This window comes from Natrix helvetica (genome assembly GCF_964273705.1).
Source record: "Natrix helvetica genome assembly, chromosome: 1".
Lineage (NCBI taxonomy): Eukaryota > Metazoa > Chordata > Lepidosauria > Squamata > Natricidae > Natrix > Natrix helvetica.
In genome coordinates this window covers 320228813-320254456 of record NC_138548.1, presented here as the reverse complement: position 1 = coordinate 320254456, position 25644 = coordinate 320228813, and the positions used below count along the sequence as shown (strand labels likewise).

General features: G+C 39.5%; 1 protein-coding gene across 2 annotated transcripts in view; it reads left to right on the top strand.

The window, feature by feature from the left end:
• The window catches only part of GRM7 (glutamate metabotropic receptor 7), a 562205-nt gene that overhangs the window by 374298 nt on the left and 162263 nt on the right, over nucleotides 1–25644 (top strand). For both annotated transcript variants that reach the window (XM_081966278.1, XM_081966277.1), the window contains exon 5: nucleotides 17971–18111. In XM_081966278.1, coding sequence (XP_081822404.1) covers nucleotides 17971–18111 — 141 coding nt within the window. The remainder of the gene's footprint in view (nucleotides 1–17970; nucleotides 18112–25644) is intronic.

Genomic DNA, 25644 nt, shown 5'->3' with positions numbered 1-25644 from the left:
GCAGAGTGTCAAAAATGAGATGTGTTGGGTGGGCAGAACCTCCCGCCGCCACTGCTATCAGTTCGTCCAAACTGGATAGAACCGGTTGAATTGCACCACTGCCTTTGCTTTACAAACCTGTAAAGGTATAAATATGAGAATTGGTTGCTACATTCTTCTTGTAACTATGAATGGTCACTGTAAGATGCATTCACTAAATAAGGACTATCTTATTCTATAACAACACTGGCTTCTGTGACTGATTTTAACATTTTGGAGTTGGATACCAAAGAAAATGAACACAAAGTGTCAGATTGATTAAAGTTACTAAAAATGTATTAATAAAGTCTCAAACATACTGTCAGAGAGATTGCACTCCAATCAGCTGTGATAAGCCGAGGTAGTGGTAAGAAAGGAATTCTGTGGTATTGACTAATAAAAGTTTTTTTTAATTGGCAAGGTTTTTTAGCTTTTCAAGTCCCCTTTCCCCATAGCAATAGCAATAGCCCTTAGACTTATATAACGCTCTACAGTGCTTTACAGCCCTCTCTAAGCAGTTTACAGAGTCAGTCTATTGCCCCCAACAATCTGGCTCCTTATTTGACCCAACTCGGAAGGATGGAAGGCTGAGTCAACCTTGAGCCTGGTGAGATTAGATCTACCAAACTGCTGGCAGCCGATGATCAGCAGCCTGCACTCTAACCACTGCACCACCACAATATGGTTGTGTATTTTAGTTAACAAAAAGGGAAAGTTATACAGGTAATCCTCAATATATGACTACAGTTAAGCCCAAAATTTATGTTGCTAAGTGAAAAATTTGTTAAGTCAGTTTTGACCCATTTTATGACTTTCCTTGCCACATTTGTCAAGTGGATCACAGCAGTAGTTAAGTTAGTAACACAGGTGTTAAGTGAATCTGGCTTCCCCCATTGACTTTGCTTGTCAGAAGGTTGCTAAAGATGATCACATGACCCTTGGACACTTCAACCATCATAAATATGAACCACTTGCCAAGCATCTGAATGTAAATAACATGACCATGGGGATGCTGCAATGGTCATAAGTGTGAAAATGATCATAAGTCACTTTTTTCAGTGACTTCAAACAGTCATTAAACAAACTGCTATAAATCGAAGACTACCTTTATATTAGTGAAGATTAATTAAAGAATATTATTATATGTCCAGCAGGTGTTGGGTGACTAGTTAAGACAAAAATGGAAAATAATTATAATTAGATAATGTAAATTATATATTATAAATAAGATGGCCGAATGGTGAGTATGCTGTAACTTACTTAATATGTTAATTTTAACAATGTGCCTTATAAAATGAAAAAAATGTTATGGATCATATCTAGGTTTCACATAAGAACAATTAGATGTTCTGAGATTTTACTAATTTTACTAATCACATTCCATAGCTGGATATGAAACAAAAGACTTTCTATAATCAACAAAGTTGACTTTTTTTATTCTTTAAAATTATGGAAGCTCAAGGTCTTCAGTTTAACCAGGTTTTTGGAAATATTAGAGATAATTATTGTTTTTCAAAAACCAGAATAAAGACCTGAGTAGAAAATAAATCTCATGATCAATTCAGTACGAATCTACAAGCTACTTAAAATACATAGACAATTAAGCAAAAAAATATTTTTAAAATAATTAGTCTACTGTTGGATCCTGAACAGCAGAAGCCTTTGTCACATTACTTAAAATAATATACAGTATTTGTGTAATTTTCACATTGCTAGTTGATTTTAAATTTGAGATAATAGATGCTTAGAGATTAATACCAAGAATTAATCACTCATGAAAATATGTTCTTTAATAGTTAACTTTCTGAAACTAAGTACCAGAGAAAACTTTTTATGACCTTCAAAAGAAGCTACTGAATTGAAATACTAAATAAAATAGTGGACATAAAATAGTGAATTATCCACATCTTTCTGTACAAGTTCCTTTACCAAAGGAAAAGCTTCAGTTCAGAATGTACCCTAGCAAGAAAATTAAACATCTTTATCTTCTATCCAATAGTCTTTTGCCTTTCTATCGGAAATAAGATTTTAAAAATTACCAGCCCTTCTGCCACTGTGGATTTTTTATAACCACTGTATTTACCTGATGAGTAACAACTTTGTTTTTATCATATATTTTTTTAAAAATAATATCCCTTATTATTTTCTTTAATTTATGCTTTTACTGTATGTTTTAATTTACATGGATGTCCTATGTTTTTAGTCATGGGATCAGGAGGGGACAAATGGGAGAGTGGGACCGAAATAGGAGTCGGTCCTTTCTTCCTTCCTCCCTCCCTCTCTCCCGTAGTTGGAGTAGGTGCTTTTATTTTTATTTTATTTATATGTCATTTCTTTCAATCTATATCAAGATTAGTGTTTTCTCTTAATCCATTTATCCATTAAGTAAGCTTATTATAGTGATATATGAGTCCGATGCTGGGAAACCTACCTTGAGAAATATATTTCCTCTACAAGATGACATGATAAAGTAGCCAGTTGAAACATAAATGGGCTCAGATTTTTTTTAGGAAGGACAAATTTGTAGCTGGAAAAATTGCAGCCAGGTATTAATATGTTGCAAGATACAAACATACAATCTACCTTATAAGCAGATCTTTTTAAGGTGTAGGAACTGGATGGGCAAACGTATATTAGTGGATACTCCATAAAATATCTGGGGTAGCTAATATGCTTAACAACCATCTTAAAGTTGATTTAAAGTATGAACACTGCAATAGTGAAAGGTATTTTATTTTATTTTAATAGTAGAGATAGTTACTGTAATTATTGCTCTGATTAATTTTTATCACCCTATTAAGAACATTCCTGAAATATTTCACAGATGTTTCTCTACCCAGACAGTAGAACTTCAGAGGCCCCAGTTTCTGGCTGCTGCTTTTAAAAGTGTGATCAGCCTGTAATAAAGTCTTCCCTCCTTTACAAACTGGCTAAGCCAAGAAGAGATGGTAGCCCTTTTGGATATGGGGCCCAGCTGAGATTCTGGGCAGGCATGTGTCCTGTGGGAATTTCTTAGAATTTTCAGGGTTGCCAATTCATAAGTGACCAGATGTGAGCTCTTTAGCATTAAATTGGGCTCTAAAAATATGCTGGGATTGTTGTTGTTGTATTCCTTCAAGACCCAGCTTTATCAACAGGTCTAGGGGTTTCGGGAACTAGTGAGAGCTTGAAGTGATTCTGTTAGTAATCATAGTGTGTGTGTGTGTGTGTGTGTGTGTGTGTGTGTGTGTGTTTGTGTGTGTTTTATACATGGCTGTCCATTATTTTATACACTTTTTTTTGCATATAATGCTCAAAGTCACTTCTTATGAAATAGGCAGTTGTCCGTCTTCCTAGGTAAACCTGACAGGAAATAGAACTAAATGAACTAATTCTTACTTTATTATAAGACCTTATATTAACAGAATCTTGCAAATTTGAAAGTGCTGTACCAACTTCTCACTTTTAACTGTTTATTTAATTAAGGCCGATGCTACATTTCTCTCCCTATTAAACCACTGGGGATTCCTGCCTCCTTTCTCTGATTGCAGTATCTCTTTTCCTAGTTCATTATGTCATCCACACATTCCATTACAACATATAACATTCTGCAAACTCTCTCTCTCCCTCCCTCCCTTCTTTCCCTCCTTCCCTCCCTCCCTCCCTCCTCCTCTCTTTCTTTTTCTCTATATATATGTGTGTGAGAAAGTTTGCAGAACTTTATATAAAATATCTCTCTGTGTATATATACACATACATATAGACACACACCCACATTATATGTTTATGTGTGTGTGTGTGTGAGAGAGAGAGATTTTAATTAATTAATTCATGTTTTTCAGTTACAAAGAAGCATATTAACATGTCAATTTTCCCAAAACTATAAAGTGTTCTAAGCGTATATAAGCAAATAAGTAATAGTCATTTGGCATTTTTAAAACACAAAACAAACAATTCTCTTTTGCGCACTATATTAACATAAATAGTGTAATGCAAAAAAATAGATTAGGGAACTACCAATACTTTAATTCTTTGTAATGCAATGAATGATTAATAAATCTGGAGATCTATTCTTACATTTACCTCAAAACAGGGGGAAAAACCCCCCTCAGAGCTGGTTCTGCAGCTGCAATAGGTGGTTAGAGTTTATTATTTGTTATATGCCAGAAACCTAACAACAAATGATATCAAGCATGTATAGCAGCAAAGGTTAAGTTGAATATACTTTGAAATATATTATGGTAGTGCTGAGAATCAAGAGAGGAAGATGGAAAGTTAGCAGCTCATTATTTTAAAACAATCAAAATAACAACATTATTATAAACAATATTGTTTGTATATTGTGTTATACTTTGTACACTTTCTTTTGTATTGGTATGTAGACCAACATCTTCCAGTCTGTTCATAGCAGCCCTTTGAAGTTGTCTAAATCAGGAAGCAAGACTCCACAAGAAGACTAGACCTATGCTTTATTGAGATACGGTACCTTAGAATTTTGCAAGTCTGGTCTCTTTTCATTTCTTATACCCCAATGAGTCAGGGAGAAACCACACTTCTAATACTGCTTTCTTTTCCAAGGTCCTGCTCTGTTTTGTTAACAGCTTATGAAAAAATTCCCTCAAGAGCAACATTCAGGGCTGTCCAAAGTTGACCACTGTGTTGTTCTTCAGGTTTGCTGGCAAAGCTTTGTTAAAACTTTTACAGGTTATTCTTCTGTTGGTTACTTTTTTCTGTAGATATTATTCCACTGCCTATAGCCTTCTGAATTGGTAATGACTGGAGTGTTACTCTATCTTCAACTAGAGGCTCTTGTATATAGCTAATATCTTCAAAGGTATTTGGATGCTGATATACTTGCTGTAGAGAAGTTCAGTATGTTCTTTTCATCTTGGTTTGAGTTTCTTTGAATCAATTATTATTTGTCCATTGGCATCCATTCACCTACCAGTTTGAGGTTGGAAACTTTTTCAGAGTTTGGTACTCTTCAGGGGAAAAAAATCTTTGTTTTTCCTTGTCTATTTCCATCTTTGACAGCTTTATCATATCACAATAAAACTTTTTCCCCTTACAGTGCTCTATAATTCTTTGTTAATTTCCTTCCTGAGTTCTTTGTCTTTCTTGGTTTTGTTTTCCTTTTTTTGTGGGGCAGGGGGGGGGGGGATTTCCATCATTTGTTCTGATATAGCTTCATAGTTCCTGTTTCTTGATGTTTGGACATTCTACTTTAATATTTATCCATATCAACCTCTTTGATTTAAGTGCTGCTATGAAGTTCACTATTTCATAGTAATTCCTGAGGTTCTCTTTTAGTAATGGTGAGCATATGTTCAGATCATAATTTGGAAACTGGTTGGCCTCATTATACTAGTTTACCTTAACTTAGATTATTATCTCTCCAGTTAGCCCTTAGCCATGCTATTATATTATTTCACCTTCTTGTATCAATCATATAATTATATCAAATGACTGTTCTAGATTGAATTTGGCTTGGTCATAGAATGCATAAGTACTACTGGAAATAGTTAGTGAATAATAGAATATAGTATAGCATATTGTTAGTGGAATCTAGAATAGAATATTGTTAGTGGATAATAGAATCTTGAAATCTGTGAGAGTTTTCCTCTGCCCCCTATTAGCCAAACAGAATCAAGGTTGGATTATACTGAGTTTCTTTCTCACCCCTCTTTTATTCATGGAGTAAATGGACATTTACTTAGAAAGTTGTTGCATTTCTTCTTCAAGGTTATCTCTATAGTTTTCCACATGAGTGGTACGATATCATACAAAATATATTGTGATTTATGCTCTGGTTATACTATTAATTAGAAGTTTAACTTGTTGCTTGTGAGGTCCACTATATCTATAGATTGCTGCTTAGCTACAGGATTAAAATTTGCACAAACTCTTGATGTTAATGCCTTATTTTACTGCAACAGAAGGAGTCAGGAATCAATGTTGTTGTTTTTTCCCAAACCTTGCTTACTTTCCCCCCTTTTCTTCCATTGCTTTCCTATTTACTTTTTTATTTTGTATCTTACAGTATCTTTATAACCTAATAAAATGTTTAAAACTTGAAAAAAAACTTGTACAGACTCTATAAAATACTTAGGTCTGTATCGTTCTCAAAATCTATCATAATAAGTTGTATTAAGTGTCTAAATAAGTAGATGCAATTTCAATAAATACAGCTCAATGGTTAACATTTCCATTAAGTCTCTGGGGCAAGATTAATGCTATTAAAATGAATATTACATCAAGATTAATGTGTACTGTAAGAGGGATTCCAATCTTAATCCCTATTAGACACTTTAACGAACAAATATATTGAAATGTATTACAGCAGACTAAAAAACATCAACTGTTCTTGGCCAAACTGAGATTAGTTCGTGATATAGATTTTCAGTTTTATCACTGGCCTTTTATTTAACAGAGGTATTATTTTGCAGCAAGACTTAATTAGCATTTTGTTCTTACTACTTGAAAAGTAGTGTATATAACTATTCTGAAATGTTAGGAGGTTTTGGGGTCAGGTATATTAAACAGGGTTTTTCACTTTCAGACTTAGAAAATGCTAGGAATAGTTTGTCATTAATAGAGAAGAGGTTATGTTTTATCCCAAATCACATGAAAAATTGACAGTGTAAAATAACTGAAATTGAAAATAACAAGGGAATATTTTTTTTAAAACAATTGAGATACGTGGAGAATTCATTTAACAATAAATAAATATATATACTGAGTGAACAGTATGTTCCAGGTGGTTTATATGCTTTTATGAATTCCTCTACGTAGACCAAATCAAGAAATCTTCATACAAAGGCTCAAGTTATGCTTATTAATGTTAACTAAAGTAACAGAATATTGCAAACCTGACTCTGTTTTACTCCCCCCCACCCCCACTTATATTAATATGAATTATGAAGGTGTCTGTCTGATCTTTTCATAGATGTGGCCTTTTTGTTTTGGATTTAAGCAATATTTTTCATTTCTCTCTTTGATAGCATATCTGGCCTATTTCTGTCAATGTTTTCTTCCTTATTTTCAAAAGCTCTTGAGGTACATCTAATTTTAAGAATTGTTTGAAAAGAAATCAACAATCAAATCTGAATAGTGAACTCAAAAACTGGAATAGCCAAATTTGAGGCTCTGTGGCTATAGGTCCGTGATGGTGAACCTATGGCATGTGTGCCACAGGTAACACACAGAGCCTTCTCTGCTGGTATGTGAGCCATCACCAAGCTCAGCTCCACCGCACATGCACAAACACCTCTCAACAGCGAGCTGATTTTTGGGTCGGCCTCCAGAGCTCAGAGGAAGTCATTTTCGCCCTCCCGGAGCCTCGAGGGATACCTCCAAAGCCTAGCCGTAACCAGTTGCTAAAAGTTTTGAATGAGCACAAGCACAGGGGGAGCACAGGGGGAGCACATGCATGCACAGGGGTGAGGCACAAAGCATGATGGTGTGGGCACATGTGCATGCATGCTCTTGCATGCACACTCGATTTCAGCATGTAAGGACAAAAAGGTTAGCCATCACTGTTCTAGGTGTTACAAAAATGTAACATATAACTTCTTATGATTTTAAAACACATCTGTAAATATTAAATGTGTTTATTGGACTGTTCTGAGAATGTTTAAAATGATTTGGACATTAAATTTATGGTAGGAATTTACAGGTTCTTTAAGACATAAAATCTTATCTTGCCCATCTTTAGTTTAATTTTGTTTTCAAGACATTTTTGACTACCGCATTTACAATATATGGCAATACACTTTGGAAAGAAATATTATAGTTTATGTTTTTCCATATAGTGATACATACTGCAAATACCATAAATTATATTTTGCAATATTGTTGATATAAGAAAGTTGAGTCATGAAAGGTCCAGAAAGATAGATCATTATATCATCAGTGTGTTACATATCTATTCTCTAAGGTAACGCTGACTAAAAATAATAATTTGTTATCATCCTCTTTCATAACATTTGAAGTAAAATGTTTGTTTCAGCATAACTTTTTTATGACTAAAAGTTTAAGTTTCCCAGAAGGCAGTTTATAATAGTTTTAGAGGAATAAACACTGCTTGCATATAATATGAGAGTTATATAATCCCTATTAAAATTCATATTGAAATCAAATGCATTTTAGTATGGTTTTGGGCAGAAAAAACATTTTTAGAATTATAAAATCCATTCTGATTTATGCTTTGGTTGAGGAGATGTGTTTCAAAACAGCTTCTATTAGTGCTTGAAATGATCAGATTCTTCAAATATTCCCAGTTCCTGCCATGCTTAATGTGGAAACATACATATTGAAACAGAAAGATTATGGTAGACAGAAAGTTGTCCATATGTAATCACACACTTATATTAACACTAGTTTACCTACACTTGAAATAAAACAAACCAGAAAACATATCACTAAGAATTCATTTGGTATACTCATCGGTGGCCATTTAGATGAAATGTATTATATGTAAGTGGCCCAAAATTTAGAACACCTTTTGGAATACAGGTAGTCCTCACCTTATGACCAAAATTGAGACCAAAATTTCTGTTTTTAAGTGAGACATTTTAAAGTGAGTTTTTCCCCATTTTATGCAAAACTTCTTTGCCTCTATTGTTAAGTGGATCATTGCAATTGATAAGTTAGTGAATCTGGCTTCCTCATTGACTTTGCTCATCAGAAGGTCACAAAAGGGGATCACATGATCTTGGGACACAGTAACCATTATAAATATTGCCAAGCAACTGAATTTTGATCACATGATCATGGAGATACTGCAAAGGTTGTAACTGTGAAAAAGGTCATAAATCACTTTTTTCACTGTCATCGTAACTCTGATCAGTCACTAAATGAATTGTTCTAAATTGAGAATTACCTGTACAGAATAAAAAATCTAAATCTCAGTTTTCATGACCTGAAAGAAACATTTCTTTTTCCTTTCTTTTATAATAACGAACAGATAATGTCCTGCATGACTTTAATTTAAAGACTACGTATTTCATGTGTGGATAAAGAAGAAAATATTAAATGTGCTATGCAAAACAAAGCCAATATTTCATGAATGGGAATAAGTAGGGTATTTATATTGTCAATAAAAAGAAGCTTTTGACTGTTACCATTATTGTTGGTTTGGCTAATTAAGCAACTATTAAGCTGATTACAATGCTTTTTATGTAACAGTGGTGGAAACTGAAGTAAACATTATTTATCATGGTTCTAACTAGTCATTCTAATCCAAGTATAAATACATTGATGTGAAACCCTCTTGCTTTGTTTCAATATTTTTGGAACATTAAGGAGGCATTTGGCAAAAATTATTGAATCATGATTTCACTTCAAAAATTAGAGAGACTCGGGAAGAAAATGGTAAGTGAGCACCTGTCTACCCTAGAGGAGTTCAAATCACCAGGACTGGATGGATTACACCCCAGGGTTCTGAAGGAACTGGCAGACGAGATCTCAGAACCACTGAATAATATCTTTCAGAGATCCTGGAGCACCAGGGAACTGCCAGAGGATTGGAAAAGAGCTGATGTGGTTCCCATCTTCAAAAAAGGGAAAAAAAAACAGATCCAGAAAACTAGAGACCTATCAGCCTGACCTCAATACCAGGAAAGATTCTGGAAAAGATAATCAAGCAACAAATTAGCAAACATCTAGAAGCAAACAAAGTAATAGCCAAAACCAACATGGGTTTGTCAGAAACAGATCATGCGAGACTAATCTTATTGCATTATTTGATAATATGACAAAATTAGTGGACCAGAGGAATGCCATCGATATAGTTTACTTGGACTTCAGTAAGGCATTTGATAAGGTAGACCATAACCTACTACTAGATAAAGTAGAAGAATGTGGGTTGGACAGCATCACCACCACATGGATTTGTCACTGGCTGACCAACCGCACTCAACGTGTAGTCCTCAATGGAGCTGCATCTTCATGGAGGGAAGTATGCAGTGGAGTACCCCAAGGCTCTGTTTTGGGCTCAGTACTCTTCAACATCTTCATCAATGATTTGGACAAGGGGATAAATGGGGAACTCGTCAAATTTTCAGATGACACCAAGCTGGCAGGAATAGCCAACATTCCAGAAGATAAGCTTAAGATACAGAAGGATCTTGACAAACTTGAACATTGGGCACTATCAAATAAAATGAAATTCAATGGTGAAAAGAGTAAGGTTCTACATTTAGGCAACAAAAATGAAATGTAAAGGTACAGTATAGGTGGTACCTTGCTCAACAGTAGTAACTGTGAAAGGGATCTTGGAGTCCTAGTGGACAACCATTTAAATATGAGCCAGCAGTGTGCAGCAGCTGCCAAAAAAGCCAACACAGTTCTAGGCTGCATCAACAGAGGGATAGAATCAAGATCACGTGAAGTGTTAATACCACTTTATAATGCCTTGGTAAGGCCACACTTGGAATACTGCATTCAGTTTTAGTCACCACGATGTAGAAAAGATGTGGAGACTCTGGAAAGAGTGCAGAGAAGAGCAACAAAGATGATTAGGGGACTGGAGACTAAAACATATAAAGAACTGTTGCAGGAACTGGGTATGTCTATTTTAATAGAAAGAAGGACTATGGGAGACATGATAGCAGTGTTCCAATATGTTAGGGGTTGCCACAAAGAATAGGGAATCAAACTATTCTCCAAGGCACCTGAGGGTAGAATGGGTGGAAACTAATCAAGGAGAGAAGCAACTTAGAACTGAGGAGAAATTTCCTGACAGTTAGAACAATTAATCAGTGGAACATCTTGTCTCCAGAAGTTGTGAATGCCCCAACACTGCCATTGACCAATCAGTTTTCCAGCTGAATCGCGGACTGGAATGAAGATTCTCACTTTGTATTTGCATATTCAACATCCTCTTTACCAATTAATTTGCCTTTTTGTAAATACCGTATTTAGGATTGAATTATCAAAATACACAACGAAGCCTAAAATAGTTTATATTCCAGATTAATTAAAAAGGTAGTTTCCTTTTTTTCTATTTCTACCTGAACAGTACTACTTTTCCTAAAGAAAACAACAACTGTAGTCACATAATAGCAATAGCACTTGGTCTTATATACAGCTTCATAGCGCCTTGCAGCATTTTCTAAGCAGTTTACTAAAGTCACCATATTGTCCCCATCAATCTGGGTCCTTATTTTACTGACCTCAATCATTTTTTTGCTATTCATTATTTAGGATTTGGTTTTTTGTACCCATGACTTCCCAAAACTTTGATGAACTTACATAGTCAGTGCTGTGTGATCCAAGTGCATTTCTCCAAGCAGCATAATCAAGCAGGTGCATACATTGTTTTGTTAATGTGAGAAGTAAGGAACACACGCACATGGAGGAGGAGGAGGAGGAGCTTCCGGAGAGAATGGAGGACTGCCTCTGAGCTCCGCTAAACGCGGAGGGCTTCCTGACGGGCGGGATGCTGCCGACCCTCATTTCCACCCTGAGGGTCGGGGATATTTGGCTTTAAACATCCTGGCACCTGCCTGGCCCCAAGCTGGCCTGTCGGGTCGGCCGGGTAGCCAGACAGGAGGAAGATAGCGGCGCGGCGTGGCAGCTGGCGTTTTAGACCAGCATGGCGGCCGGCGCTCTCGGAATCGGAGTCAGGGCGGCAGAGCGGCAGAGCGGCAGAGCGGCGGCAGAACAACGATGCGCCACAGCCAGCAGAGCCAATGGAGCCAGCGGAGCAGCGGAGGGGTAAAAATCGGACTGGAGGGGGGCGAGAAAGCTGGAGGAGGTGGTTGACAGCGGTGGAGAACAGCGGCGGTGGTCTGGGCGATCTGCGCGACTGCGTGTTTGTGCGACTGGGCGGTTTTGGCCTGTGATATGAGAGTGATGGTGGCAACCCAGGAGAGCCAGCGGCCCAAACTATGAACTAACTATGGATCGCTGAGCTCGAATTTGGCCGGTGATGTGTGTAGGATGTAAGGCCCGAGGGAGGCCCGAGAGACCTAAGGCGCCTAAGGGATGAAGGAAGGAGGGTGAGGCCTTAGGCGCCGGAGGAATCAGGCGCCGGAGGAATCATCAGAGTTGAATCAGAGTTGAAAGAGTTGAAAGATCGAGGGAAGGGCTGCAGGAAGGCCGCAGGGAGGCCGACCCAGCCCTCCCGGGCCCAACAACAACACCTGGGTTGCCAAATGGACAGAGGATTTTCTTCATCTAGGACAGGCCATAGACTCGGAGGCCTGGAACATCAGAGGCCCACGCAGAAGGCCAGACCCGATGTTTTGCTGTGCTCGCTATTACCCCCCCCCTCACGTATTTACCACCTACTTTACCATCTACTTTTACGGGCTATTCGCCCTACCATCTACTATGATTTACCACCTATTGCAAACCACCTCTTAGCTGCAATTTTTATCCACCAGCTGGCTACTTTATCATACTTTTATCAGCCAGCATTTCCATTCGGATATGGACTATTTCCATCAGCCTATCCCCCGCCTGGACTATCTTCTTGCCAGGACCATCCCCTTAGTGGGAATTGTGGCCACTGATACATCTACAGCTCCCTCTTGACGAACTTGGCCCTGTCTAATTTATGTTATATACGAGGCTAGACCTCCTACAGCTACGAGATTCCCCCCTCTCGCAGCTATGGCCTCCTGCCCTTTCAAGGGCCCACCTTGAGGACGGGTTCATTAACCCAGAGAGGTGGAGGAAGCGCACGTTAAGGGGTTTTTTAATTAAATGTTTTTTAAGAGTCGTAAGGGGTTATAAGGATGGGGGAGGGAGGGGTTGCAGGGATGGGGGGGGGGAACTGGTTAGGAGGGATGGAAGAGCCAGGCACTTAGGTGTGGTCGAAAGAGGAGGGAGCGGAGTGGGGGAGGAGAGGGAAGATAGCATTCCTATGCAGGGCACCTTAATACCAACGGTCGTGGGGAGGGGCAGGCGCGAGGACAGTGTAAGAGCACGTAGTCGGTTGGGAGACCGGGGTTTTTGGTCATTCCCGGTCGTTTGTACCAACCCCTGCATACTAGGTGGTCAGGATCTACAGACCCAAGGCCTGAGACTGCTGTTATGCAATGCGAGGTCCGTTGTCAATAAGGCCCCCCTCATCCACGATCTAATTTTGGAGGGGGACCCGGACCTCGCCGGAATAACCGAGACCTGGTTGGGCCACGAGGGAGGTCTTCCCCTTGTGGAAATGTGCCCTCCAGGTTATCGAGCATTTCACCAGCCTCGGGCCCAGGGAAGGGGCAGTGGGGTGGCAGTGATTATCCGGGAAGACTTAGAGCCGAGAGAGTTCACTGTGCCACAGACATCCGGGTGTGAGTCCCTCGTCGTGAGATGGGGCCCAGGGAGGCAGTTGGGCCTGCTGATAGTATACCTGGCTCCTCGCTATACTTCAGCGGCCCTGCCCGAACTCCTTGAGCTGATCTCATCGGTGGCGGTTGAGACCCCCAAACTTTTAGTGATGGGGGACTTTAATCTGCCGTCGATGGGAGAAGCGTCTGAGGGGGTTCGGGAGTTCATGGCTTCCATGACAGCCATGGACCTGACCCAGTTAATTCAGGGCCCTACTCACGAGGGAGGCCACACCCTGGACCTTGTTTTTGTCTCTGGCCAGTGGACGAGTGATCTGGGAATAGGGGATCTAGACACTATTCCCCTGTCATGGTCGGATCACTCACTTCTCCGGCTGGACTTCCCTGGTGCCACCCCCCGCCGCGAGGAGGCGGAACTGGAAGGTATTAGATGGTTCCGCCCCAAGCGCCTGATGGAACCGGATAGGTTCCAGACGGAACTTGGGCCACCTCCTGTGGACCTGACCCGCCCCCGAGTAGAGGACCTGGTAGTCGCATGGAATAGTGCGGCTACCGGGGCCCTAGACCGGGTGGCGCCTTTGCGGCCTCTCCTGCGGCGAAGAACCACCCTGGCACCTTGGTTCACCGAGGAGCTAAGGGTGATGAAACGCCACAAGAGACGCCTAGAGAGTCGTTGGAGATCCTCCCGCTCCGAATTTGACCGAGCACAGGCACGAGCCTATTTGAAGACGTACCTTGTGGCATTAAGAGCGGCCAAACGTCAACATTGTGCCGCTCTTATTGCGTCTGCAGATAACCGCCCTGCCGCCCTGTTTCGGGTGACCCGTTCCCTCTTGTTTGAGAGACCACGGGAAGCCCCTCTACAGGGCAGAGCAGAGGAGTTTGGGAACTATCTACAGGACAAAGTCGCTCAAATCCGGATGGGATGGACCCCTTTCAGTGGTTCAGTAGAGACGCCCGTTGCGAGTCTTGAGGGACCGCTTTGGGAGGAGTTTGACTCGGTTGCCATCGAGGATTTGGACAGGTTGCGTGGACGTCTGCGACCCACCACATGTTTATTGGACCCGTGTCCCTCCTGGCTTGTACTGGCATCCTGGGAGGTTACGCGCGACTGGCTCCTGGGCCTGGTGAACGCCTCGTTGGGTGAGGGGTCTCTACCGGCCGCCTTGAAAGAGGCGGTGGTGAGGCCCCTGCTCAAGAAGCCTTCCCTGGACCCAACGGACCTAGTCAATTATCGTCCAGTCTCCAACCTTCCTTTTTTAGCGAAGGTTGTAGAGAGTGTGGTAGCACAGCAGTTCCCACGTCACCTGGAGGAAAATGATTATCTAGACCCGCGCCAGTCCGGCTTCCGACCCGGGCACAGCACGGAGACGGCCTTGGTCGCATTGGTCGATGATCTCTGGAGGGCCAGAGATAGGGGTTGTTCCTCTATCCTGGTCCTATTAGATCTCTCGGCGGCGTTCGATACCATCGACCATGGTATCCTGTTGCACCGGCTAGAGGGGCTGGGAGTCAGAGGCACCGTTTTACGGTGGTTTGGCTCCTACCTCTCTGGTCGGACGCAACGTGTGTTGACAGGGGAGCAGAGTTCGACCCGGAGGCCACTCACATGTGGAGTGCCACAGGGATCGGTACTCTCGCCTCTCCTGTTCAACACATATATGAAACCGCTGGGCGAGATCATCCGTGGTTTTGGAGTGGGATACCATCTGTATGCTGATGATACTCAGCTATACATTTCCACTCCGAACCACCCCAATGAGGCCGTCGAAATGATGTCCCGGTGTCTGGAGGCCGTACGGGTCTGGATGGATGGCAACCGACTAAAACTCAACCCTTCCAAGACGGAGTGGCTGTGGCTTCCGGCCTCCCGGTTCAACCAGGTGCTTCCATCTCTGGCCATCGGGGGCGTCCAACTAGCCCCCATGGAACAGGTGCGCAATTTGGGCGTCCTCCTAGATACCCGGCTGTCCATGGATAACCATGTAACAGCCGTGGCAAGGGGGGCGTTCCATCAGGTTCGCCTGATGCGCCAATTGCGCCCCTTATTGGACCGGGATGCCCTACGCACAGTCACCCATGCGCTAGTGACGTCTCGCCTGGATTACTGCAATGCTCTCTACATGGGGCTTCCCTTGAGATGCACTCGGAGACTACAGTTGGTCCAGAACGCGGCCGCGTGGGTGATTATGGGGAGGACTAGATACTCCCCTGTAACACCTCTCCTGCGCGAGCTGCACTGGCTGCCTGTGGTCTACCGAGTGCGTTTCAAGGTTTTGATTATGATCTTTAAAGCGCTCCATGGCACAGGGCCTAGTTATATGCAGGATCGCATCCTGCCCCACACATCCCTACGACCAATTCGCTCACACAGAGAGGGACTTCTCCGGGTGCCGTCCGCCAAACAGTGCCGGGGGGCGACACCCAGGAGCAGAGCCTTCTCTGTGATGGGCCCAGCCCTATGGAATGACCTCCCCCGTGACATCAGGATTACTTCCGATCTCCGCTCCTTCCGTGTACAGCTGAAGACCCACCTCTTTCAATTATCTGGCCTGGCTCAATCGCAATCGTAATTTTCCCATTCCTCCAAACTGTTTTTTAAATGGTTCTTAAATATTAATTTTATTGGGTTTTTACAATTGGGGTATTTTAAAGCAGATTTTTAACTGTCTATTGATGTAATTTGCTTCCTCCTCCGTGTATGTATGCGTGTTGTGTATGTATGTACGTTTGGTGTTGTTATATATTTTTATGTTATATGCTCCATTGTACGCCGCCCCGAGTCCTACTTGGAAAGGGAGCGGCTAATAAATCCAAATTTATTATTATTATTATTATTATGCGGGGGTGCCCACACACACTCAGAGACGGAGTGAGATAAAACAAAAGCAGAATTCCATTTAGAGCTCAGTCATACAGATACCTGATACCGCCGAGCTTTGCAAAAGATTTATAATCCTGTAATGCATGAGTTGTGCTGACAGTTCAGTTATCACAGCTAGTCATTGCTCTTTCATGCTGCATGAAGTCCCATTAATAGCTGTCAGCGCCTCATTGCCCAAACTGAAAGTTGCAATTTGACACTCCCATCCCTCTGCCACTCCCTCCGCCCCCAAATCCTGAGCTTTATATGCCTTGGGTACAAAGGTCAGCATTCAGAATGGAAGGCTAGGATTTAGCTGCTGTGTCCATTGATTTATTACAATGGTTCTCTGCATTGGTCTGAAGCTGCTTTTGCTACTGTTCTGTAAACCAAACAGCAGAAGCTAAAGGGATATAAACCGTATGATTTATCAGGTCAACACACATATCATCTACTCACAAGGCAATGCCAAACGAATAAAAACTGGACACACTCCAGTAGACATAAATTCCCTCAGAATGGGCTCCAGCATGACTTCAAAACCTTGAAAAACTAAACCTCTGGTCCTGGTGACCGACCCAGATTGGATCATGCAGAATAAAAAACTGGTGAAAATCAGTGATTTGGGTGATATAGTGTTAGACTTTAAAAATCTGTAAAAGCTGACTTGTAAGTTGGCAGTTGAAGGTAATTTGCTAAAAATTTGATTTAAAAAAAATCATAAAGAGTTATTTCATTGTTTATGCCTTAACATTACGGGAACAAAATGGCTTTCTGTTGAATGACTCATATGTTTTTCGTTAATATAGTTTTGTCCCATTGATAAACTGAGCAATACACAGAAGCAACATTACAACATTTGTGTTATGTTTTAGTGGGAAGAACTGAAGCAACACACAGAGCCCAAATATAGTTGAATTTATGAATCAACTAATATAGATCTGCAAATTTTATGAATTAGAGTGAGCCAGCTCAATACCCTCAACACACATAACAATTTTATTATAACATTCAGTCTTGTTGTTTTAAGGAAGGGCACATGTCGGAAGTACTGTACATAGAATTACTCAGTATCAGTATACTGAGTTTCCCCGAAAATATGATCTACCCAGAAAGTAAGTCCTAGCTTGATTTTTACATGTGTGCCCAATATAAGCCCTACCTCCAAAATAAGCCCTAGTTAAGGCCACACCCACAGGTAAAAAGCTGATGGGTATGAGAAGGTGGAGCCGCCCTACTACTTAGCTTTGGACAGTTGCAGCCAGGCCTCACCCATCCCAACACCTGTCTTGCTGGCCCATTTCTTCTGCAAGGTTTTCCTGAAGGCCTCTGCAGCCAATAACAGAGCTCCAGATTGATTGGGAGCTCTGTTATTTGCTGCAGAGGCCTTCAAGAAAGCCTTGCCAGCTGCAGAAGAAGTTCCTGGAGGCCTCTGACAGCAAAAAGGATGCACACAAGTGAGGTGAGTCAATAGACGACATCCCTCATCCCCAAAAATAAGACCTGGTGCTTTTTTTGGGTGGCAAAAAATATATAAAACAGGGTCTTATTTTCAGGAAAACATGGGTAATACAGAACATTTCTCCTTTCTCTCCCATCAAACTAAAACCCGGGATGATCCTATTAATCCCAACATTAGTATATAGATAATGTGAGGAATTAAAGAGTTCATTTGGTTGATGCCTCCCTCTCTTTCTTCCTTGCTAATTACTAATCCTCAGTTTCTATTAGTGCCTTATTCTTATTTGCAGACTTAAAATATTTTTCTTGTATTCTACTTTTTTTTATTAAAAAGTAACTTTATTCTCTCTGTCTTTTTAGGATTTGATACCTATTTTACATCCCGCACATTGGAAAACAACAGAAGAAATGTATGGTTTGCAGAATACTGGGAAGAAAACTTCAACTGCAAGTTAACAATTAGTGGGTCAAAAAAGGAAGACACGGATCGTAAATGCACTGGTAATTTCATTCTCATTCTGCTTTTTAAAAATTGTACTTGATTTGCATGGGAATATCTGTATGCCTGTTACAAGGAAACACAAGTAAGAAGAGAAAGTGGAAAAAAGAATTAAAAAATGAAAAATAAATTTAAAAACTAAAAATGAAATAAAGAGGCTATAACATGCAAGAACAGGAAGAATAATTAACTAAAATACATTTGTTCCCTTTATCTTGTAATAATTGATATTTTTCATTTTTCATTTTTTTTTGCTCAAGAAAAGAGGGTATATTTTGAAAGATTTATTTATACAATTATCTTATGGACTCTTTATAGTTATGAGAACTAATGATTCATTTTCTTATCCTGAAACTGAAGCATCCTTTGTGCTTCTTACTGTAATTGTGGTAATGATCCTACAAAACAGGTGTGCAACTTCTCTTGATTAAAGGCCATTTCTGATCTTTCAATGATATACCAGGGTTGATGAAACTAAGACCTCATACATTTGCTTCCTTAAAAATCATTTAAGGCAAAATGAAAGGGAGAGTAAAAATGATACAGTCGAAGAATGAGATGGGAAAGGAGAGATCAGATTCATCTTCATTGCATAAAGGGAGTCAGGGCTTTAAGTCTTTACTCTATACTAAAAATGCCAGATGGGTACTTAAAGTGTATGAGTACTCAATTACTATAATGTTTAATTCAGCAGCACTTCCTAGAGGTAAAAAAAATGCAGTCTAAATATGCAGATTTTTTTTACAAGATTATTCTGCCAAGGGATGGTCATTTCAATGTAGAAAACAAACAAAAAATTAATTGTTCAGAAAACTGAAAAACTTCAGGATCACAAAATCCAGCAAGATATCAAAAAGGGTGATAATCTTGTAAAGTTAAGTTAATTGATGTATTTGTATAAAATAACTAATGGGATGGTTTGTGATTATTCAAACTGGAAAAGCAGAATAAAAGTAGCTGCATGAAATTAAGGAAAGCAAGCAAAAAAAAAAGACCCAATTAAAGCTAGATTCTTTCTAGATTGCTAAATAATAATTTAGTCTAGCTATCTAGCTGGCAGTGAGATCAACAGTATTTATATTATTATTTAGTAAACAACAATTACTGTTACTTTAAAAAAAAAACATACCCTAAATATTTGCAATGCCAGTAGTCTTCGGGTTATGGTCACTTATTCAGCAATTGTTCAAAATTACATCAGTGGTGAACAGTGGTCAAGTGATCAGGTTTTACATTTGCATAATGCAGGGGTGTCCAAACTTTTTGCGAGGAGGGCCAGATTTGGTGAGGTGAAAATGTGTGGGGCCGATCATTCAGCCTGACATTCTTTGAACCCTTAACATTAAATGCGAATTAACTACCGTATTTTTCAGAGTATAAGACGCACCAAGATTTTGAAGAGGCAATTTAAAAAAAAAGTTTTTGCACTCTCCCACGAAAATGGGCCTTTTTTTAAAAGGGTATGAATAGCCTTTAAGAGGCTTCTAGAGTTCTCCTTGGGGTGGGGTGGGGGCAAAGTTGAGCAAAAATGGCCTGTTTTTTGCTCATTTATGCCCTCCATAGCCCCCAGGAGCACTCTGAAAACCTCCTAAAGGCTATGCACAGCCATTTTGGTGAAGGGGGAGGAGTTTTGGGAGGCAAAAAATGCTGTATTCAGTGTATAAGATGCACCCAGATTTTTAGCCTCTTTTTTGAGGGGAAAAAGATGCATCTTTATACTTCGAAAAATACGGTATTTTATGAAAGACTAAACAAATAACTCCAGTGGGGAGAAGAGGCTGCGGGCCGCTTGAAATTTGAAAAAGGGCCACATTTGGCCCCCGGGCCGCACTTTAGACAAGGCCTGGCATAATGGATGAAGTAAATACTCCTCTCCCTTTTTCTCTGCATGGAGTAGGACTACTTCTATCACCTGACCTGATGCATTTGTTTGCACAATGCTAGTGGATGAAAAGAGATGACAAATCTCTTTGAGAGGTTGGTATTTAGACATTCTTCGAGGATTGCTAACTTTCCATGTAGACATGGGGTACTGTTTCTTTGCTGGGATTTGGATTCCTGCATTCAAATTGATAATTCAATCACGCACCCAGTTGAAGGTGTGTGTGTGAGAGAGAGACAGCTATCTCATTCTCCCAAACAAATCTGCAGGGTGCACATACTTTTCTGGCAGTGCTGATCTTCCCTTGTTCTGCAATGGAGTTGGGAGAGTCATTTGCACTGATACTGTTGGAATGTAGGTGAGGAAAATGAAAGAGTATCTTGTTTCCATCTAGTAACTGAGCAGGCTGAAGCTACTCTATCCCCAAGGTACTTATAAAAAGGCAGTTACATAAAGTGATAAGCACTCTGTGTGATCTTTGAGGAATTTTGTGTAGGAATCGTCCTGCCTTTTGTGACTGCCTGTCAATACTTTTAAGTCAGTTGGCATTCTATGGCTTGAGTAAACAACTTTAGTTTCTTTACTGTTTCTGAATCTATGACATTAGTAATTGCTCCAGAGTCTATAGGAAGAATAGAAAACTCCACCTTCTGCCAGGAATCTAGTAACAATAACAGGAATAATTAAATGTATTTGGCTATGCTCAGATGCCTCAAACGTTGGACATCCTCCCTCCTCAGAGATGAACTGGACATTTTTTGGTTCCATGCTCCACTGTTTTGCATCATTTATGTCTTATTATTGTGACCATCACTGAGGTTTTTACTGGGCATGATTTGGTAGATCGCAATAGCACTTAAGATTTATATACCACTTCACAATGCTTTGCAACCCTCTCTAAGTGGTTTACAGAGTCAGAATATTGCCCCCAACAATCTGGGTCCTCATTTTACTGACCTTGGAAGGATGGAAGGCTAAGTTAACCTTGGGCCTGGTGAGACTCAAACTGCCATAGTGCTGGCAATTTGCAGTCAGCCAACGTATCCTGCAATAGTGCATTCTAACCACTATGCCACCACAGCTTACGTGGGGAGTCACAGTAAATGCATAGCCCTTGATCACTTCTTTTGGTTCTCTCTGAGTGCCAATGATCTCCTGGCTACCTTGTTTTGCATAGGTTTTCCAATGTTGTATTACAAAGAGGTCATTGGGAGACATGGCAAGCTGTAAGTTCTTTCCTCCTTCCCACTTCTTACTTGCTTCAATCTTTCCAGTCATACACTGACATTACACAACATTGATTGCACAACATTGATAGAGCCCTTCCAGGGTATCTGGGGTGCCTTTTCTCACCAAATTATCTCTCAAGTCATTGGCCAGTTGTTCTCTAAACTGATCAATTAGGTCTAAATAATTCCACCCTATATCTCCAACAATCAATTTGTTACTCTTCTTTGTCTCTGGTTGCATAGGATCCCCAAAATCCTTTATGAAACCTTGATAGTTGGCTAGCACCGAATAATTCCCCTCAGTGACTATTATTGCCCACTTAGCAGCTACTTCCTTCCAGAAGCTGAGTACAAAGGTGATTTTGGTACAATCAGTGGCAAATTCCCCCAGTCTTCCAACCATAAACATTTCATACCAAGTGACAAATAGAAAGCTTCCATGGGAAGATAAATGCATCAGTTGAGCTGCTATTTGTTCTGAGGCCATGGGGTAAGACAAATTGTGCCCCAATTGCTCTGTTAATTGCATCATGGCATTCTGTAGTTGGTCATCTTGCACATCCAGTTGCTGTTGTGTTGATGCTGTAACAGTACAGCTGCCAGATGCTCGGTGGTTAGTGGGGTTCCTTGGGGATGGGAAGGCTGTTCTTGAAATTCTTCTTTTTTAGAATAGAGTAGGAGGCAAGATTGATGTCAGCACTTGTGGACAAACCAGATGGGAAACAAGATTAGATGAGGTAAATCTACATTATTATAAAACTACATTAACAGAATCTTGAAAGCCTGAAAATACAAAGCTTCCTGTTGGAAGGTTCTTTCCATTTTTTTGTTCTGACTGTGAAGCCACTGGGGCGTTCTCGCTCTCTTGTCTGATTATTCCCTAGACAGCATCTTTTCCCTACTTTCCCCAAGGCCACGCCCACATTCCACTATACTTGATTTTGGAGAATTCATAAATATTGAAAGTTGACATTTTGAGGCAAGTAGTGAAAAGAAGAAATAAAAAGTTTTTTTTTTTTTTTTGGCATGGCATGGAAGAGCCATTCTCCAAAAGATGGGTAGAGTGAGGACAACAATTAAAATAAATTATTAAATTAAATTAATTATGGATAATTCTATAATTACTTCACATGTGTTTAATTATTTTCCCTTTATGCCACATTAAAAATTAATCCAGTGGAAAATAGGAGACAGTCACAGGGTACAAACAGCTTTGAAATGGTACTTGCATTTTGGAGGCTTTAGAATACGAACTCTGATTTTAGAAGATAGATTACAGGAATACTGGTACATTTTTGAACTATGACAAAAAAAAAGAAAACTATTCTGGATTAATCCTGATATATTTCAGGAGATTTTTTGTTGTCACCAATCCATTAATTTGCTATTTCGTGGCATAAGACATAGGATCCTTTCATAACAATTGATAAAATGAGAAAAGGTTGAAGAATTCCAATTTACCTATCATTAATCATTTTGATCAGTCCTGCTGCTCCCTGTGTCTCAAGCAGTAAACCAAGCAACTTTCCTATCAGGTATTTGTCACAAAGCAGAAATTTTGAAATGTTTCTTTCACAACCAGCCAAAGTGTAAAGCCAATAATAATAATACAGGCTTTCAAACACTTGAATATCCCAGTGTACACTGTTCTGTGTGAATCTGACAAACCAATGAAAGAATTCTACTAGTGGGCTTGAAATCAGCTATAACAATTAACCAGCAGCCACATAGGACTGTTAGATAAGAACACAAGTAATCTTTCAAAATCCTCCAACCACTTCTTGCTAGTCTTAGAGTGACAGGAGGATCATGACTAGGAAACATAACACCATACATTTTCTTGGGAGTTTATCAGTAAGTATGTCTAAGAATATTACCTTCCATTCAGAAAATTTTCACAGAATTTCAATGTTCATGGAATTCTATTTTAAGGAATTTTTCATGGAGTTGTTTTTTGACAAATTGCATGAAAGTGTGCAGCATTGTTTTCTTGTTTGTTTGTTATTTTAATCAGGACAACTTAAAACTCTGAACCAGGTGTAAATAGTCTTATATGTTCCATGTTCCTTAAGGTTTTCCTCTGATTTGACCCTTTGATGGATGTTGAAATCCTTCTGATTGTAAACTGCAATTTAAATTATTGTTTTGACAGAAAATGTGATTCATGACCACATTTAATTACAAACTTTAATCAGCAAGATAAAATGACAAATTAAAAGGAAATAAAGAAGAGCAATAAAGAAACATGAAAAATATTACCGAATGCTTATATTCTGTGTGGTTTAGGCTTAAACCATCTTCTTATTGTTATTCTTTCTTTCTTTTTTTACAAAACCAAATTCTGTTCCAGATGGAGAAGAACTTTTTAAAATTTCCAACTTGCTAAGATATAGCAATAGCACTTAGACTTATATACCGCTTAACAATGCTTTACAGCTCCCTCTAAGTGGTTTACAGAGTCAGCATATGGCCCCCAACAATCTGGGCCCTCATTTTACCTACCTTGGAAGGATGGAAGGCTGAGTCAACCTTGAGCCTGGTGAGATTCAAACTGACAAATTGCAGGTAGCTGGCAATCAGAAGAAGTAGCCTGAATCCTGCATTCTAACCATTATGCCACCATATAGGAAACAAATGGATCCAACTCAATCCAAAGTTCTTACTTGAGGCATAAATTACCAGGCAACAACGATGATATATCAAGCTTCACTGAGAATTCTATAATGTTAGGAATGATGACAGTTAAGAGAAGGAAAGGACAAACAGCAGAAAGACAGATGGATTCAGTTTCATTGATAATGACTGCATGGTTGGGAAATGTCAAGTACAAGACTTGGAAAAATGATCATCCTAGGAAAAAAATCTATGTGGTTGCTAATGGCCGACACAAATTTGATGGCATATAATGTATCAGTGTTGTATAAATCCAACCAGTTTTATTTTCCCTTAAACGTTGATCAAACAAAACAGAGCTTCATTTTATGTAAGCCTTTGGGAAGAACACTAAACACCATTTTACACAGTGGTTAAAAAAAAAGATCATCGGTAAAGCATTGGATTAAAAAGCAAAATAACAAATGGTTGTGCTGATTTTAAAGTGAATTATAATTATTCTGTAAGAAAGGAACGACAGGCTATAGGTTTGAACTGGAATTTTAAAAATCCATTCACTCCTAGTATGACTGTATTGCACTTTACCAGACTAAACTCCAAAGGTATTCTGCTTTTGGCAAGCTCATTTGAGAAGTTACTGACTTAAAATGCCTAAAATGTTCTCAACCTGTGGGTCGGGACCCCTTTGGAGGTCGAACGACCCTTTCACAGGGGTCGCCTAAGACCATTGGAAAACACATATTTTCGATGGTCTTAGGAACCGAGACACCAATTTTATGGTTGGGGGTCACCACAACATGTGGAACTGTATTAAAGGGTTGCGGTATTGGGAAAGTTGAGAACCACTGACTTAGACCATTGTTTTTACCTTAGACTGCTTCTTTCTCTGATGGTGATTGTCTATATTATTTAAGGTGAATATTTCTAGCTTTATGAGCTTCTATCTTTTCCTCTTTTGAAAACGATATCAGTAAAAAAAAATGGAGTGCCTGTTTTGCTGCATACTGTGTGTTGCAGTTATAGCTTCACCTATATTATCCTGACATCCACTTTGATGTATATCTCTATGAGATTCTCCAACAACAACAATCTTATTGCTTTGGAGCTCAAAATAAAGCTGTACTATATTCATAGATCAAATAAGTAAATCACCCTATCAAGTCTATTCAAATGAGTTTAAGTACAGTTTCAGGAGACTGTTGAATTTATTTCTAGATAATCAGAAAATAAACATGTTATATGCAACTTGGCATTACTGGCAAATGAAATCTATACATATACAATTATGACAAGTAAACTCTCTAGATAATAAGTAATATCCAAAGGATATAGATATTATTATGGATTTAGTTTTATTAGTATGAATGTTCATTTAGGGGCAATTTTAAATTAATGCCATAAAATCTCAGGAATGTTACAGCAAGAATTTATAAGCTATATTACATTGCTAGATCTTGTCTATATGCCCTATAAAAGTAAAGTCTAGATCCTACAAACTTTGTTATTCTATGCTATGTACCGCCATTCTTCCAGTATTATAAATATATGCAAATAGGTATCAGTTCAAATAATGAATCAGATCTTCTTATTGTTAAGCTCATATAAATTAGCACAAGGAAAATTCTGAGTAGGAAAACTTTTGAAAACGTGGCCAAACCCACCACAAGGTAATGTTCAATTGTTAAAATGATCAGTACAGTCTTGATCTCAACTGCAGAGGCATTGTGTCAGGAACATATCATAGTCCTCTTTTAATCAGAATTGGTTAGATTGTATTTAGAAAACTGTGTTCGGTTCTGAGCACCAATCTT